This window comes from Struthio camelus, chromosome 3 (assembly GCF_040807025.1).
Source record: "Struthio camelus isolate bStrCam1 chromosome 3, bStrCam1.hap1, whole genome shotgun sequence".
In the NCBI taxonomy this organism is placed as follows: domain Eukaryota; kingdom Metazoa; phylum Chordata; class Aves; order Struthioniformes; family Struthionidae; genus Struthio; species Struthio camelus.
This window is the reverse complement of record NC_090944.1, coordinates 122,879,951-122,896,536: the sequence shown is the minus strand read 5'-3', so window position 1 is coordinate 122,896,536 and position 16,586 is coordinate 122,879,951. Positions and strand designations below refer to the sequence as shown.

The 16,586-nt window shown below is 38.9% G+C and overlaps 1 protein-coding gene across 6 annotated transcripts in view; it reads left to right on the top strand.

Moving 5' to 3' along the window:
* The window catches only part of PPP1R21 (protein phosphatase 1 regulatory subunit 21), a 33,278-nt gene that overhangs the window by 12,923 nt on the left and 3,769 nt on the right, over positions 1–16,586 (top strand). For all 6 annotated transcript variants that reach the window (XM_068940034.1, XM_068940035.1, XM_068940033.1 and 3 more), the window contains 12 exons: positions 382–531; positions 3,617–3,718; positions 3,793–3,881; positions 4,814–4,950; positions 5,948–6,040; positions 7,884–8,011; positions 8,380–8,532; positions 9,313–9,405; positions 10,621–10,854; positions 12,484–12,519; positions 13,745–13,861; positions 14,768–14,866. In XM_068940034.1, coding sequence (XP_068796135.1) covers positions 382–531; positions 3,617–3,718; positions 3,793–3,881; positions 4,814–4,950; positions 5,948–6,040; positions 7,884–8,011; positions 8,380–8,532; positions 9,313–9,405; positions 10,621–10,854; positions 12,484–12,519; positions 13,745–13,861; positions 14,768–14,866 — 1,431 coding nt within the window. The remainder of the gene's footprint in view (positions 1–381; positions 532–3,616; positions 3,719–3,792; positions 3,882–4,813; positions 4,951–5,947; positions 6,041–7,883; positions 8,012–8,379; positions 8,533–9,312; positions 9,406–10,620; positions 10,855–12,483; positions 12,520–13,744; positions 13,862–14,767; positions 14,867–16,586) is intronic.

The window sequence follows — 16,586 nt, the reverse complement described above, 5'->3', positions numbered from 1 at the left end:
CATAATCCTTTCAAGGATCCAATTATGCATCTTTGAGAACTCTGTATGGTTCGTTCCCATTTTATTGGATACTTGAGGCCAAATCACCCATATAATTTGTCTTCCGTTACTTAAATTTATCTGTTATGTCTGTTATTACCTGTTTAATATAAAGTAAAAACACTTTGTCTTCACAGAAAAATATGCGGTTCCAAATGGTGTTGTAGTTAGGTAAACTTGCTAAGGTATAAATAATTCTGTTATTCTGTATATTTGGGCTGAACTAGTAATAGGAAAGGAGTCAGGGATGGTGAATTATTTTTTTCCTGTATTTAACCACAGAATATTTTCCCTATTTAAATAGGTACATCTCGGATATAATTTTTATAACTATCTTTACAGCTGAAGTTGCGAGACCTTGCTGGGCAGGCACTAGCTTTTGTTCAAGATCTTGTAACAGCTCTTCTGAACTTTCACACGTACACTGAGCAGAAGGTCCAGATATTTCCTGTCGATTCGGCCACAGATACCATATCACCATTAAATCGGAAGGTAAAGCTTGCTGATATCAGTTACAAGTTTATTCAGTTATATTGACTTTCATGACTAGATAATTTTGATCATGGAAGTTTCTTCAACTGCTGTTACTGGAATGCTAAAAATATGCCCCTGAGGAGGCAACCTCTCTTTCATGGGAAGACTTTGCTGTTGGGTAAATTCTCTGAATTTGGGCAAGGGTATAGTTGCAGGGAATTCTTCTCTTGTCTTTGCCACAAGAGCAATGTGATAGTCGGATCAAAGCTTCCCCTCCTCCCCCCCCCCCCCCCCCGTGCTAATTTGATTTAATGTGCGTTTATGACAGGTTTAGGTGACTGCTTTGAAATACCTAAATATTGCACTATTAGAGTAGATGCTTATCTTAGCTACTGTAAAAATACAGTGGGGGATGGAAAATGTTGGGATAGAATGTCCTGTGTTTGACTGTAGTGTGAAATCAACTGGATATAAGGTAGGTTTATGTAGGAGAAAACTTGGACTCTGTTCTGTCACTGAACATTAACTTTATAATTTAGTTTTGGGTAATCTGTGTTGCCACCTTTCCTGTAAGCGTTCTGAAGTGTCATGTCTGTAATGCATCTTGAAATTGCGTTTAAAAAAGGCCCTGTTCTTTCCATGCAACTCTGTGGGAAGATTTTTCTGAGAACATCATTCAGAGCTGTTAATCTTCTGCCTGAGACTCTTTTCTCTATGCTGTAAAGCACAAAATAGAACTCTATGCACAAAAATGTGTGGGGCGTGCATATGTGTATGCTTTGCTGTAAACTTGCTTTAATGTCCGAGTTGTTGACTTCGTAGTGCCAAAGGACCTATGCCTATTTCAGTTGTCAGGCAACCTGGTTTGATTTCTGATTCAGTTGATAATTTCAATTTAGTAGTTTGAAGGGCTCAGACTTAAGCCACAGAAATTGACGTGATTTTCTTTAATAGTTAAATAGTTGTAGCACATGCAGTGGCAATGTAAACTATCCCAAAACTTTCTTGTCCTTGCAAGGATCCCTCTGCAGTCAGCAAATGTGTGTGAAGATAATTATCCACTAGAGAAGTCCCAGTCCATTTACCTTCTCAGTCCTTTCAGCTATTTGAATCAGGGATATGCTTTTTCAGAGGTTCAGCATAGATCTTAGTTTGAGAAAGAACAGGGTTTTCTTGTTTCTGCCACTAAACACACAAGACGGCACATCCTCCTTGCAAAAATATACTGTTCTGTCATCTCCCAAATTCTTTGGGGCAGGAGCTGTGTCTCCTTATCTACATGGCCTAGCATGGTGACTGGATTCTACAGATATTAATGCTATTTGTTCCGAGTGAGTAAAATCAGGTTTCTTAGCCATCGCTTCTTGCCCTTTTTTATTCTTCATGTCCTGGTTAACACTTCCCTATTGCTTTTCAGCGGAGAAAAGTGCTTTCACACAGCTGAAACTTGCAACTTAATCAGAACTGTAATTTGAATTTCTTTTTCTGATAATTGACTCTGATTCAGTAATTCAGGCTTTGTTTGTCTTCATAATTGTCTCTTGTAGTCAGCCCCTATTCTAGTTTGTTTGTAACCAAATTGCCTCAGTGCACCATACCCACCTTTTGCTGTGGCTTTCTGGCAGCTAAGTGTCTTGTGTCGCTCACTGAAGCTGCTCCTGTATATTTGGTTATCTATTTGCTTGGCAAGGGTTCTCAGTGTGATCTTAGCTCCTCCACTGAGTGGTTCAAGAAAATCTCCCCTTAATGCAGTAGAGAAAATGAGACGTTAGTGTCACGTAGCGGCTTAGCGCACTCGCACTGATTTATTTTTCCCCAACTCCAGGTTTTGTCTGGCGCTTTCAAGCTATTTCCCCCAACAAATACTCAAAGTAGATGTGGACAATTCCCTTCCAGGTTCAAGTATTCCTTTTCTCTTTAAGTTATTGGATTGCTGGGTTCTATTGGGTCTTCAGCATCATACCAGATAACTGCAGTCCTCTTGCAATACAAGTCAGGAGCATTCTGCATGTGGTATTTCTTCCTCCGTAGATTTAAGAATTTTCCCTAATTCCATCCAGATTCGTGCATGCATGAATGAGAGCTAAGCATCTCTCTTTTCTTGTTAACGCTGTGTTTCTGCATCATAATAATAATTAATTGGAAACTTATACCCTACTTGCCTGGGATCTTTAGCTACTTTTGTAATATAAATAATCAAAGGTGAAGGTAACTTCCTGCGGGGCAAAATGAAAACCAAGATTACTTTTAGCTATGTATGTCGATCGATGGAAGAATCTCTTTGTAATGCTGTGGTATCAAAGTCAAAAGCTGGTGTTACTGTTACATTTCAATTGTGTGAAAGTGTAAGTGCCTTAGTTCTCAGGTATATGCTTTTCTGAGGGAGAAATGTATAGAAGTAACTTGAGGGATCTCTAGCAAAGCCAGGCAGGTGTATGAGGCTGAAATTTCACAGTTGCTCTAACCTGGCGTAGCCACTGAAAAAAAAAAAAACAGTTCTCCCTTGTTTAGTTACCGCTTCCTCCTTTGCATTGGCATAAGCGTGTTTTGACCAGTGCAGCAAACTGGATTAGAAATAGATCCAGACTAAAATTTACCTTTGTTAGCTTTAACCCAGACTATGTGCAACACGGCTGTACAAATATTTGTGCTGATGCACAGGACAAGGGGTGGTATGTGAACAACAGTTGGGAGGAAAGTAGGATAACTCATTTTAGTGGCTTAATGGGTGCATGAAACTAGCTTTAATTTGATGTAGTTGAGGTCCAAGGAATGCAAAACCTTGCACTTAAAAAGCAGAAGTTTGGTGTGCTGTGCATGGCAGTTAAAGGGAGATAATAGGGTACTGTGGAAAGCCCTAGGTGGGGTTTTGCCTGAACTTCCGTCATAGTCTTAGCTATATCCCACTTTCCTTCAGGGTATACGTTAGTCTACCCTGTAGAAGAGGTGGCTGTACATCACTTTGCTGTTGCATCTTATAATCGACCTCTTTGGGATTATCCAAGATGAAAGGTGCTATGTTAAAGTGAACTGTTCAATTGTTAACTCGAAGCAGTTTGCGAAAGCATACGGCAAGTACCATTTTAAATCTCTCTGTACTCAGTTCTCACAGTATCTTCATGAAAATGCAGCGTATGTTCGCCCTCTGGAGGAAGGAATGCTTCACTTGTTCGAGAGCATTACGGAAGATACTGTGACAGTGCTGGTAAGATGTCTCTGTTTTAGCCTTGAGAAAGATCTGTGCTCTACAAAAATACTCATGTGTTGTTTTCCTTCCAGGAAACAGCTGTGAAATTGAAGGCCTTCTCAGAACATTTAGCTTCATACTTATGCTTTTTAAGAAAGATTCTTCCTTACCAATTAAAAAGGTACTTTTGATTTAATAGATCAAACTAAAAGGATACTAAGTATGTCAAACTTCCAGCACTAGCAGTGTCTAGAACTCGAATAACAAGTCAACCCTTAGAGCATCCTGACTTAAAAGGTAGAGCTTCTTTCTTTGTCCTCTGGTCCTTGAGCCTTTAGGTTATGTGGGGGTGTCTGTGTGTCTTTTGTTTGGTTTTTTTTTTTTTTTGTTTTCTCTTTTTCTTTCTCCGCCCTCTCAGCCGGGCGTTAGAGCTAAAAACGTGTATTTTTAAAGCCTTTTTTTAAACTTACAGATAAGGCTTTAATGAAAGATGAATTGTTTTTTCTCTTTCTTAGTTGTATTAATCAATAGCACTGATACTACTCGGGTACTGTAGACAGAAATAGTTCATTTCCTGAGTCTGTCTAGAGATGCAAATAACACTACATAACATCTAGAGATGCAGAGGAAGAAACTAAGCCAGACGCGCTCCCTTCTGCAGTGAAAAACTTTGTTCCTGAGTGGTTTGAAGGGAGATGGATTTTCAGCAGAAAGTAACACTTGAAAAGAGATCTTGGATTGAGGAAGAGGAAAGAGCTTATTTTGTGCTTAGAAAACAAAAGAAAAACTGTGTTCAGCAGAGGAAAAGGTCTTTAAAGTGATACTTGCCAACTGATTCCTTGCCAAGGGTATACACAACTCTGTTCCTCGGGAGGTCCTGCCTTGTAACTGAGGCTCCTAAGAGCTGGGCTTATACATGCCTTCAACTTGTCCTATGTAGCTAAGCTACTCTGTGTTAGCCTTTCTAAAATAAATTCCCAGTTTACTGTTGCTTCGGGCTGGGGATGTGGAGAACATTACCTATTTACCCCCTAAAATCACGGACTTTTCTCATACTTGTGTGTGTTTGGTTTTTTGTGTGTGTGTGTTTGTTTTTAATTCATCTATTCCTAGTCTGGAAGAAGAGTGTGAGTCTTCTCTTTGCACAGCTGCCTTGCAAGCTAGAAATATGGAGCTACACAAAGACATGAAAAAGTTGACTGCGGTTTTTGAGAAGCTACATACGTACATTAGTCTTCTTGCTTTACCAAGTAAGTGCCTGTTTTGGCTCAGTTGCTTTGGGACTGTAAGGTACTAGTGTTCCTTTTGAGCTAGCTTTTCTTTTACCAAAAAAAAAAAAAATCTATGGATGCAGGAGAACAAAGTTAACGCTATTTTCTAGATACTGACTAGACACTATGGGGCAGGTGAGTTCTGCAGCATGCCCTGTTACATTGGGACCCTTTTTATCCAGGCTGGGAGACAGTGTGCTCTAGAACACTTTTTTTTTTTTTTTTCCCCCCTATGTGCCGCTCTGTTTTTTCTTTTTTTTTTTTCTCTCTTCTCCCCTCGCCTCCCCTTCCCTTCCAGATAGATGCAGGCCTAGAAGTTAGCAAGCAATCCCATGACGACACTTTAGATGGTCGTAGTTAACTGTAGAGAAGAAATAACTAAACTTTTATGGTTTGACTGATACTGTCTTTTGTTATCACTTAATAATTAAATTGTTAATAAACTGAATTTCATTTTTGATTATCACTTCCAGTTCCTCCTATTCATAAGATTATTAAACTACAGCTCATGGTTATAACTACATAAAATCAAGCCAAATCTTTGGGCAAGGGTACAATATCCAGATGCATACTGTAAGTAAGAGCAGATAGTTATTGAATTGCTTCAGGTTATTTCAGCCTTCACTTCTTAGAATAGACCAAGATAGTTCTTCCTATACTGAAGTAAGTATGCAAATGTTTTGATATGCATAATTGATCTTTGAGACAAAAATAGCTGAAGATACTTGTAAAGTCTAAATGAGATCTTAAAAAGCTGGGAAGTCTTTGATCCTGCTTACTCTGGCAAAATACAGTAGAGAAACTTAATACTAAAGAGGAAATTTTAGTCAATGAATCTGTTATGTTTCTTCTGTTCTAAATATTATACCCCGGGCAAATGTTTCTAGTCGGTCGAAATTGGATGCTTTTCGGAGCTAACTCTTTTCATTCATGACTGAACCTTAATTTGTTTACTTTTTTACATGGTACTCCTAAGGTACGAAACCGGAGGGTCTTCTTCGGACAAATTACAGTTTTGTGTTTACAAACATTGCTGCAAGTCTTCATGGCTTTCATGACATCCTGAAAGGTGAGAGGAGTGGAGTAGTGGTATGTTTCAACTTTGTTAGTTTCCGTATGAATAGGTACACATGCATATAAACTTTCTCTGCAACATCGCTAGATGTGTAATGTTTGATGAAATCTCATCTTAGTTGGTAAAGGCAAAACAGTCAAATTAAACCTATGAACTATTTGTTTTGGAGATACATGCATGTTTTTCATTCCTCCATTCTGCTAGCTTTGTTCTTGTAAGTTGCTGGAAAACTTAACTGTGGCTCTCTAGAACCACCCTGAGCAGTATCGCTTCAATTTCTGAATCGTATCACTGCAGTGAACTAGCATACAGAATGGAATGCCATTAAGCGTACATATTTTCCCCTGCTTATATACAGTTGACCTAGTCTCAGCAATCAAAGTGGAGTTTTTCCTTACAGTTTTTAGGTGAGTTACTCTTAAAATGAATATATAGCCCAAGCTTACCAAGAAGTCAGCTTTCATTTTGAAATTCTTATCTTCTTCCTTGAAAATGGCTTACGCTATCCTTTATTAAAAGGATGTGGATATGTAACGTTTTCAGTCAAGTGCTGTTTGGTTAAAACTGAGGGAGAAGGGATTAAAGCACTAACGTTTTTTTGTTTATCTTTATTCTAGAATTTCTATACCGTGTAGCTGTTCCCAAAGAGAAAATATTCAGTGTAGTTGAATCGTTTTGATACTAGTCAGCTGGATAGACATTAAGCTTTTAAACCTTAAATAAAATGTATCTTGATTCATCAGGCTGTTAGTAATAAAAGTCAGTAATATTGCCCCATTTTGCAGGGTCCCTGTTATAAAAAGTCCCTATATTTAAAAAAAAAAAAATTGGTCGTATTAGAGGTTGTTAGTTTAGTCTCTTGCTTTTTGATGCACAGTCTTGTAGCATGGATAAGTGTTACTGGGACATACCTTCTAGTTTCTTAGTAGAGTTGCTGTAATTACAGCAACCTTAAGAAAAAACCTGCACCTTAAAAAGAAGAAGTGAAGAAATAGAATGGTGAAGAAAACTGTCAGTAGAATCACTAGCTAATAAGAGAAATATCGTGCCTAACACCTCATGTCCCCGTATGTCTGATTTCTTATTCTCTCCTCCCTTCCTCATCTACCCAAACTAATCCCCAGCTTCCTAAACTTGCCACAAAACATAATTTCCTTCTAGTTGTGATAACATGGGATATCTCCATTCTGTAGTAATGTAATTTTTCTTGTAATAAGCTTACTTGTGAAATAATTGCTTATTTTTAACTGGGAATTGGGAATTTCTGTTCTTCCATGATAAGCACTTGAATTCAACTTTGGTGCTATTGATATTAGTGTATGGAAACTACCACTTTTTTGTAACTGACTTTCAACTTTCAAAAAGTTGATCTTTTTCTCTTAAGATTATTACTAATTTTAATTTAATGTTAGCAATTCTTTCAGTTAAAACACCATCCCTTCTAAGGCCTGTAAATTTAAGACTTGAGCATCAAACATTATTAGAAATCCTGATATCTCCGTACATAGAGATAGTAAGTATACTTTTGAAATGAAGTGCTAGTTTAAAAGGACCTTGGCTCCCTTGTGTAGCTATGATTTTTGGGACACTGGGCACCCTTGAAAACATGCCCTTTTTTATTCTACCTTTTTGTAACCAGCATAATGCCTGTTTCCTAGTTTTGTAAACAGTTGTCCAAGACAGTCTGCTGAAGAATTAATTATGAGCATCCAGACTAATCTTTCATACAACTCATTTGCAGAAGAGAAAATGTTCAAAGCCCAAAGCCATAAAGGTTGAATTTGAAAATGATTGCTTAAACAGACGAAAGAAATAAATTTGTTCTGTTCTTCTTTAGACATTTCCAAGCACTACAGTCAGAAAGCAACTTTAGAACAAGAGCTTCCAACAACCACACAAAAACTTATAACGACGAATGACTGCATTTTATCCTCTGTTGTGGCTTTAACAAACGGAGTGGGCAAGGTAATGGTTATTTTTTTTTGTTTCAATATCATGCCTCAAGTACCTTTTAAAAAAAAATCCTGTAGTTTGAGAAACATAGTTATTGTTGTGTCTGATGTTAGTGATATATAGTATCAGTTTATTCTAAGCTCTTTCCAGGTGATATGTTAAAAGCAACTGCATGCTTGATAAGAGTAGATACTGTGAAGAGGATGCTGTATTGAAGTCTTATAAATGTGTACGGGAAAAGTGAAGGCCATAACTTGTTTGAATTTCCTTTTGTTGTGAAATCTGGTTTCACTTGATACTTGAAGGAATAATTGCTCTGATGCAGCTTTTCGTTAAACTTTAATTTGAAAAGTGATTTTTTTTTTTCTTGACGTGTCTAGATTGCCTCGTTCTTTAGCAACAATTTAGACCACTTCACTACTTCATTGAGTTATGGGCCTAAAGGAGGAACAGAGTTCATCAGCCCTCTTTCAGCTGAGTGTATGTTGCAGTACAAGAAAAAGGCAGCTGCCTACATGACGTCTTTGAAGAAGGTTTGTTCAGCTAGTGTACTTGCATGGAGAAAGTACAATTCACTTGCTGTTACGTCACAGACAGAATCCAGACTGTTCTCAGTATTTGGAATGAATTTTCCTCCAAATGAGAAATCTTTCCCTGAAGAAGTGGGGCCATTAGAGCAGTAATTCTACCGCAGAATTTAGCGAACGTAGTATCCCTCACAACTGAGGGTATGTGTCAATTCTGCTGTCCACTTGCACGAATAACTTCATGCCCGGACTCCCAGGAGAGGAGGGTAGCTACTTATTTAAATTTCATACTGTACTTGCTAGGAATATGGAGTGACTGACATTATACCGTTATGGTTGCTTTTACTGGTAGACGTTGGAGGTCAACAGATGCGAAAAATGGAAAAGGATGTACGCTGGAGAAAATGTGCTGAACCAAAGGATTAAATACTACCAGATCTCCCCTCTGTTGCCCTTAAAATTAGCAATTAAGTGGTTATGTACTTGACGGTTATCGTTAAATCACTTTGCTGTGGTGTGTGTCAAGTAGACTTAATGCTGCGTTTGATCATTAAGCAACACATGGAGTATTGTGACTATTTTAATCAGGTGTCTGCTACTTTATTTGGAGCTTAAGCTAGTGGGGTTTCCCCCCCCCCTCCACCCCAGGCTGTTTACTGTTTGGAGTGTTTTTGACTTTAGTAAAGGGATTGGGAACAGGAAGGAGAGCAATAAGAAAATAGGCACAGTAAATACATGTTCTGATCTACTGTGAAATGTTATGAGCTTTCTTTTATCTTTCTGCAGCCATGTTCAGAGTCGGTGCCTTATGAAGAGGCTTTGGCCAATCGCAGAGTTCTCCTGAGCTCCACAGAGAGCAGAGAAGGCCTTGCGCAGCAGGTATTCTGGTGTAAATTCTACTAACGTTGGATAACGTAGGTTGTAAAAGTAAAGCAGTACTGAATGGTCTTCCTATATGTTGAAGGTTAAAATTAGACTGGAGATGTCTGTCTTGAGTTTTGAGAGGAAAATTATTATTCTTGTTGAGCTATGTTACCGAGGGTTTGCTCTCCTGCGCCTGTAGCGTTATGTGTAATTACGAAAGACAGGATTGTGCCATTGATGCCTTCATGGTCAAGATGTCGGGCAGTCTTTACCTAAATAATTTAGATAAAACCAAAATGAAGACAAGAATAAGGCATATAAAGGTATTCATTTCTGATGTTATGTGCTGTTTTGAGTGTTCTCTTGGACTATGTAGAATCTATCAGCACTGGTTACAGAGAATGATTTTCTTTTCAATGACAGAGTGTGTTTGGCTATTCCCACCACTCCGGTTTGTGGGGGGGGGGGGGGTGTTCTTGTTTTTATTTTTGTTTTTGTTTTTGTGTGGGGGGTAGTGGTTTTGTTCTGTTTTTTTTTTTCTCCTGGAACCCGAGGCAGAGGGATGTTAAGCAGTGTTTAAAAGGTCTACTCAGTCTGTCGGTCTCTTTGTATAAATGAGACCTGCTGACTAATCTGTCAGATCTCTACTGATTCGGGTGCTTTGGTTGTGCTTGAGTCTTCTTGTTTTATGTTTTTGTGTGGTGTAGGGTTGTTTTTTTTTCCAGAAGGTTTCTGTGATTTGTAGTGGCCCTTATTCAAAGTATAGTAGTTAATGAGTTTGAGTATGAAAAATGAAAAGTGGGGAATGATAGGACTGACCAGCATCTGTCCTATAGTTGAGCTCTCTTATCTGGATAAGTGAGGGGTTCTGTGGTTTAGTTTTGTTTTTAAGTGTAGAACAAAACAGCGCTAGCCATGTATCTCTCAAGTTTCTATGCAGTTCTTCTAATCTTTACCAGCTGTAAATTTTATCTAAGGTGGTGTTTCCCAGTTGTATGAGTGGTAGTTGTGACACCATGCTTGGACTACTTAAACATAATCACTGTTGACCACGTGACCATACTTAAGCCTACAACTTAGATCACTAGGTGTTTACTTGCTGTGTTGTTATGCAGTTAGCTCACTTGTGTCATATTTTTTAAATAATACTGCCTTCAAACAGTTCCTGTGCTTTGTGTGTGGTGTGCTTGTGTGTCTGGTAACCTGAACTGTAAACTTTTCTTCCTGAAGGTCCAGCAGAGCCTGGAGAAAATTGCAAAACTCGAGCAAGAAAAAGAGCACTGGATGTTGGAGGCCCAACTAGCTAAAATAAAGCTAGAGAAAGAAAACCAAAAACTGAAGCGCTCTCTTAGTGGACATTTAACTGAAACTATACAAGAGCGCTCTGTCTCGCCAAATGTAACTGAACAGAAGGAGGAAACCATGGAAAAGAGTCAGAGGGAGCCTGTTAAAAGTACTAGTCTGGTAAGGTACTCTTCCCTTCCTTGGAGGGGAAAAAGGAAAAAATGGTTTCATTTGGAAGTAGCTTCTTGTAGCACTGTTTGATCAGTGCTACACTATTACTGTGAGGCTTTTGATGGTGTTGAACTCAGTTGACACTTGGTGTCCCCAAATTTGCAAAGCTGTTTTTTAATGTTTTCTGCAGAGTTTAGAACTTGCTGGCTTTTGAGACTTTTTTTGTTCGGTAAACTTTGTTGGTGATATAGAGCCACTTTTGTAACTCTGAACTTCCATGACTGAGGGGGAAGAGTGAAAGATACTTAATTTATACTTTTTTTTCTGACTTTTTGTAGTTAGGATGCCTTGCAGGTAGCAGGTATCTCACGTCAGCTCAGAGTTTCCCACGCTTTTTTCATCTGAAGATATATTAATGGAAACGAAAGTATGGAATCATTTTTCCTTAATGAGTTAGACTTACTACAGGTCAATGTGTTATAACTTCATTTTAGTTGGAGGATGCCATGAAAGTTGCCAAGTGTTCTCTAGAGCACTAACTTTATATAACCTTTATAGGTTCATACAACTCGGATTCAAAAACTGCTTTTGGATACTGCATGCCTTCTGTCTTTGCTCTTCTGTGTTACAAATGTGTGTGCATTGGGGGGGGGGGGTGTTTGTGGTGTGTGTTTTGGGGTTCCCCCCCACTCTTCCTGTCTGATTGTCACATCTTAAAAGGGTTTTAAGGGGAGGGGGGGCTGCCTCTTCCTCTCAGTTAACATCCCTACACTTGGGAACTGTTACAGGGGTAACAGATGACAGGGGTGTCATCTTTAAGACATGCAAAATAATCTACTCGGGTCAACAATGGATAGAACTCGTTCTCCCCACTTCCCTGCCCCAAGATAAAAATGACCGATGGATTATTTTGAAAGTCCTGACTTTGAACAAAACTAGCATCTAAGGTTTTTGACCCTTTATTCAATTCTTATAAGCCTAAATCTGTCTTCCTGTCGAGGTCAGAGACAGTTCTGACTCCGTGGAAGCGCTTGTCCTTGAAATTTGTTCTTCATGTGCATTGTGTAGCTAGCTTACACCTCTGCTGAAGGTCTGTTAGTTCTTCACCCGGGTCTGTCAATGCAATTTCTTAGTCATACTGGAAAAAGAGGGATTTAGAAGATGCTCAAGGAATCTAAGATGGATTTCCTTGCTCTTGAAACTGAGTAGTTAAGGAGTACCTTAAGGCATTGAAATATTAATACTTAGAGTTAATTACGTAATCAAACAAGCTAACTGTATCTTTTTTCTTGATTTCTGGCGGCCCCCTCCCCCTCCCCCCCCCCCCCCCCCCCAAAAAAAAAACAGCATAAGGCAAAGGATACTTACTGTTTGGGTTATTTACCGTTTGGATAGGTGGTGTCAGCTTTAATTCTACTCAAAGTATTGGTCCATATATATATTTTTTTTATTATTGCTTATGTTGAAGGGGGTAGCGCCCCCCCCCCAAATACTTAGATTTTTGTATGCTGTCAATTAAAACAAACGTGCAGCGTTTTAATAAGCATTCAGTTGGTTTCAACTTTTGCTCCTTTTATGACAGAAGCCAAAAGTACGTATTTTTGCAGTTCTCATTTAAGCATATTTTCTTTGTTGCAGATTGGAATGTTGACTGTAACTACTGATAATGAAAAGGTAATCTGTTTGGAATATATCAAGCTAGTTAATTTTAAATATTTCAATTCTGACTCTTTTAAAACTTAATCTTGATAATTCCTTAAACCATTGCAGTAATTTAATATAGTGGTGTATACAGATTATATTTGTGACTCATATGTTCAAGTTTCTGAAAGCCATCTGCTTTCTTGTTTTGGTTTGTTCTGAATGCACAGTAACTGTGGAGTTCTGTGTAATGAACCCTGTCTCATATTCAGCTGATTTAGTCAGGTAAGCGGTTTGGAACAATGTAAGCTGTGGTCCAGGTCTGTCCTTTGCAGTGCGAGGAGAGCGTTGCTGTGTTGGTACTTCAGTAACCTTACCAGATTCCAAGCCTCAACTCTTAATCTCTGAGAAAGCTGCAAAAAAAAGTTACGGTCCTTTTTCTGGCTCTCCTTTTACTTTTTGATTCTAGGCTATGGTGAATGTCCCTGGTGAGCTCTCCCAGGAACTTCAGCAGACTACAGTTCAGTGCTTTCCCTTTTCTGAGAGAAAACACTTCAGTTTCCTGCATCACCTTGCTCCTCCTTTTTTTCTGAAGCAGTGATTAAAAGGGGAGGTGTTGGGGCCAGATAAGAGCTGATACAGGTTCTTAAAAGCTACTGTATAATACAAAAATTCAGGGTAAAGAGAAGGTATGTGAAAGCTGCTTCTAGTAGGTAACTCTATAACTTACAGAAAACCGGCAAATTTAAAACAAAGACAAGCACCCGAATGTTCGAACAAACCTCTGGCAACATGCAGCATTGGAAATACAGGTTTGGACTGTCTGTGAGCTACTGAAATTTGATTATGTGCAGGAACTGCTGGGAAAAGCCAGCAGTTCTTTGCTAGGTACAAGTAGTCTGCTTCTGCAGGGGATTTTTGTCTTTATCAGAGGCTTCATGTTAAACTGAGCAATTCTTACATCTTCACTTGGCTCTTTGTTATGGAAGAAACTGGTAAATCGAAGATGTGCACTTTTTATATGATAGTAGTACGAAATTTCTTATGCTTGACATTAAAAGCCACCCTTTACCTGCTGTAATTTGTTTGTTGTTTTGGGTAACTTGATGCTTTTGGATAGGGCTTTTTGGAGGGCCAGACCTCATGAGGGAAGAGGAAGAGTCAGTATAGAGGAGAAGGCTGTGATGTAACTATTTAGCTCCACTAAATAAATAATTCAGTCTGTTTAATTTTTTTTTTTTTTTTTTTGCTTTACCAGGTTCCAGATACTGAGTCTCGTGAAGACCTGATAAAAAACCACTATATGGCAAGGATAGCAGAACTTACATCTCATCTGCAGCTTGCTGACAGCAAATCAGTACACTTTCATGCTGAGGTGAGCAAGCAGGCAATGCCTGTCCTGAAAACAGTAAATCCTTTTTGAATTTGCCACAGACAGGTGTTATGACAGTAGACTTAAACGTATGCTGTATAGTATTTCCAAACACTTGTTCCTGGAATGTTTTTTGGCTGTGGTGTAATATGCATAAAAATGGGCACTGTAGAAAGCTTCTAAAAAATCCTTTTTTAGCCTTGTCTTAATTGCACAGTAAGTGTAATACACACTTATTTATACAAGTAGAAGTGGCTGGTTTTAATTACCAGCCTAATTTTGACCTTATTTTAAAGTGACACTGACGTTATGACAATGTGCTCAAACGCTTTTGAATAAAGTGATAAAAAGAGCTTTCTGAGAAACTGGGTTTTAGGAATAAGTAATACTTTAATTTCAGGAATGAACGAAATGCTTAACTGTCTCCATAGCTTCCTCTTTTCTTTTTAAACCGTAAGTAACTTTTCCTGTAACTGGTTAATTCCCTAAATCAAATTAGCCACCGTTATGGAATACATTGAACCCTCAGGTTGGCAGGGCAGATCCTCTAATTTTATTAATAGTATATGACATAGCATGGAGGAATTGTCTTTCTCCGCTATTTGAGCGATACGTGAAGTGACTCGTTTGTGTTGCTTTTTGCTTATGAAATATTTCCTAGGAACGATGTGAAAAAATACAAGCCAATGATGCAATGCAATGATCTTGTAAAATGGAAAAAAAAAAAAAAGTTGACTATTATCTTTGCACGTAACAATGCGTATAACTGATAAAGTTCTTGAAATGTAAGGATTATGATTTACAGGATGCTGAAAACATCCAAAGCATTCAGTTAAAGATGACACAAGACAAAATACTCTGAGACTAACTTTCCTTCTTTCTTCCCTCCTCATCCTGCTTGATGGACAGTGTCGAGCCCTTGCCAAAAGATTGACTTTAGCAGAGAAGTCCAAGGAATCACTCATGGAAGAGTTGAAACTAGCTAGTCAAAACATCAGTAGACTGCAGGCAAGTAAAATGTTAAATGGTGTAGTAGATGCATTGCATAGGGTAATGGTGGGTGAGGGGAAGTTGAGGGAGAAAAGCGAAGGCCATTGATTGTGGTCATGCCTCTACTAGGCCCTTAGCAATATGATGTAAAAACTGTAATGTCAAGCTGAAAACTAAACTGGTACCTTTTAAGTCCATCCATAAAGTTGAAGTGGAACATCCTTTCAGGGAAAAGGTTATAGTAGCCCAGCTTGTGTTTTAGAACATTTGATGTCAAGGTACTTATGAAAATGTTTTTTGCATCTAAAGGTGGGATTATGCTGACTAACTTCAGTGACTTGGCCCCCTGTGCGAGGGGAGGACTGCTTTATGTGCAACCAGGACTTACATCCTCTCTTTCCTCTCTTCCTCTCCTCCTTTCTAATAGTATGCAGAGTAGAAACTGACAGGTTCTACTCTAGCTCAGTCTGTTTAACTCAAAAACAGGACTAGAAAAGTGGTGCAAGTACACTCTTCCAGATGAAGTGCAGAATTAGATTAGTCCTTTATAGCACCTGGACCTGCAAATCTTAAAAATGCTGGGGTGTTTTTTCGAGGATGCATGGTTTAATAAGCAAAAATAAATTTGGGGTAAGCTTTAAGAAATCATTTTTAACACTGGACACTAAACTTCTGCGCCTTACTTGCTGTGAACTTACCACTTTGTCCTTCGCCGTTACGCAGCTGAGAAGGAAGCCAGTAGTAAAAAGGAAAAAACAAATGTTCAGTTAGCAAGTGCTTTCATATTTTTTTTTTCTTATGAGTTAGTACTTATCTTTATTGCTCATCTGTCTGAGATGATGCATGCCTAAGAGGCTATGGATAAGGAATGAACACTGATCTTAAACACTTGGAGAAACCGTTCAGGAACACAGTAGTAGTCCTTTGATTTGTCTCTTTAACAAACTCCACAAGCAACATCTAGCTCAACGTGAGATGGTCACCCACAGTTACATAATAAACTACATAATAAAAGACTAGCAGGTGCACTACTCTTAAAATTTAGTCTATATAATATTGAATTGGATAATTGTTTAGGTTGGAAGAGAACTCTGAAGGTAAATTAGTCCACTCCTTAGTCAGACCAGAGCTAACTTAGAGTAAGTTGCATCAGGACTTCCCTGCATGCCATGCTGGCCTTCTGCCACACTTGCTTAACTTTCTGAACTCTGGACGGCTCTTCTGCTCTGAGGAGGGTGTCCTTGAAGATCAGCCAGCTTTCCTGGGCCCCTTTACCTTCCAGGGCAGTCTTGCATAGGATCCTGGCAAGCAGATCCTTGAAAAAACCAAACTTTGCCCTTGTGAAGTCTAGGGTTGCTGTAATTTTGCTCTTCATCTTGCTTGCTTCCCTCAGGATCTTAAATTCCACTGACTTGTGGGGTTACTGCAGCTAAGGCTACTATTGGCTTTCACATCCCTGCCCAGTTCTGCCTTATTTGTGAGTAGTGGGTCCAGCAGCACCCTCCTAGGCCTGTTGATAACTTGTATCAAGAAATTGTCTTTACCTCGGCCCAAGAGAATTCCGGAATTGCTTGTGTTGCCCCATGTTGTCCTTCCAGCAGATATCTAAGTGGCTAAAATCCTTCATGGGGATTAGGGTCTGTGATGGTGAGGCTTTGTCTACTTCTTAATCAGGCAGTCTGCAGCAGATGCCCACTGCATCACCCTTGTTGGTCTCCTGTGAGCCCTACTCATAAGC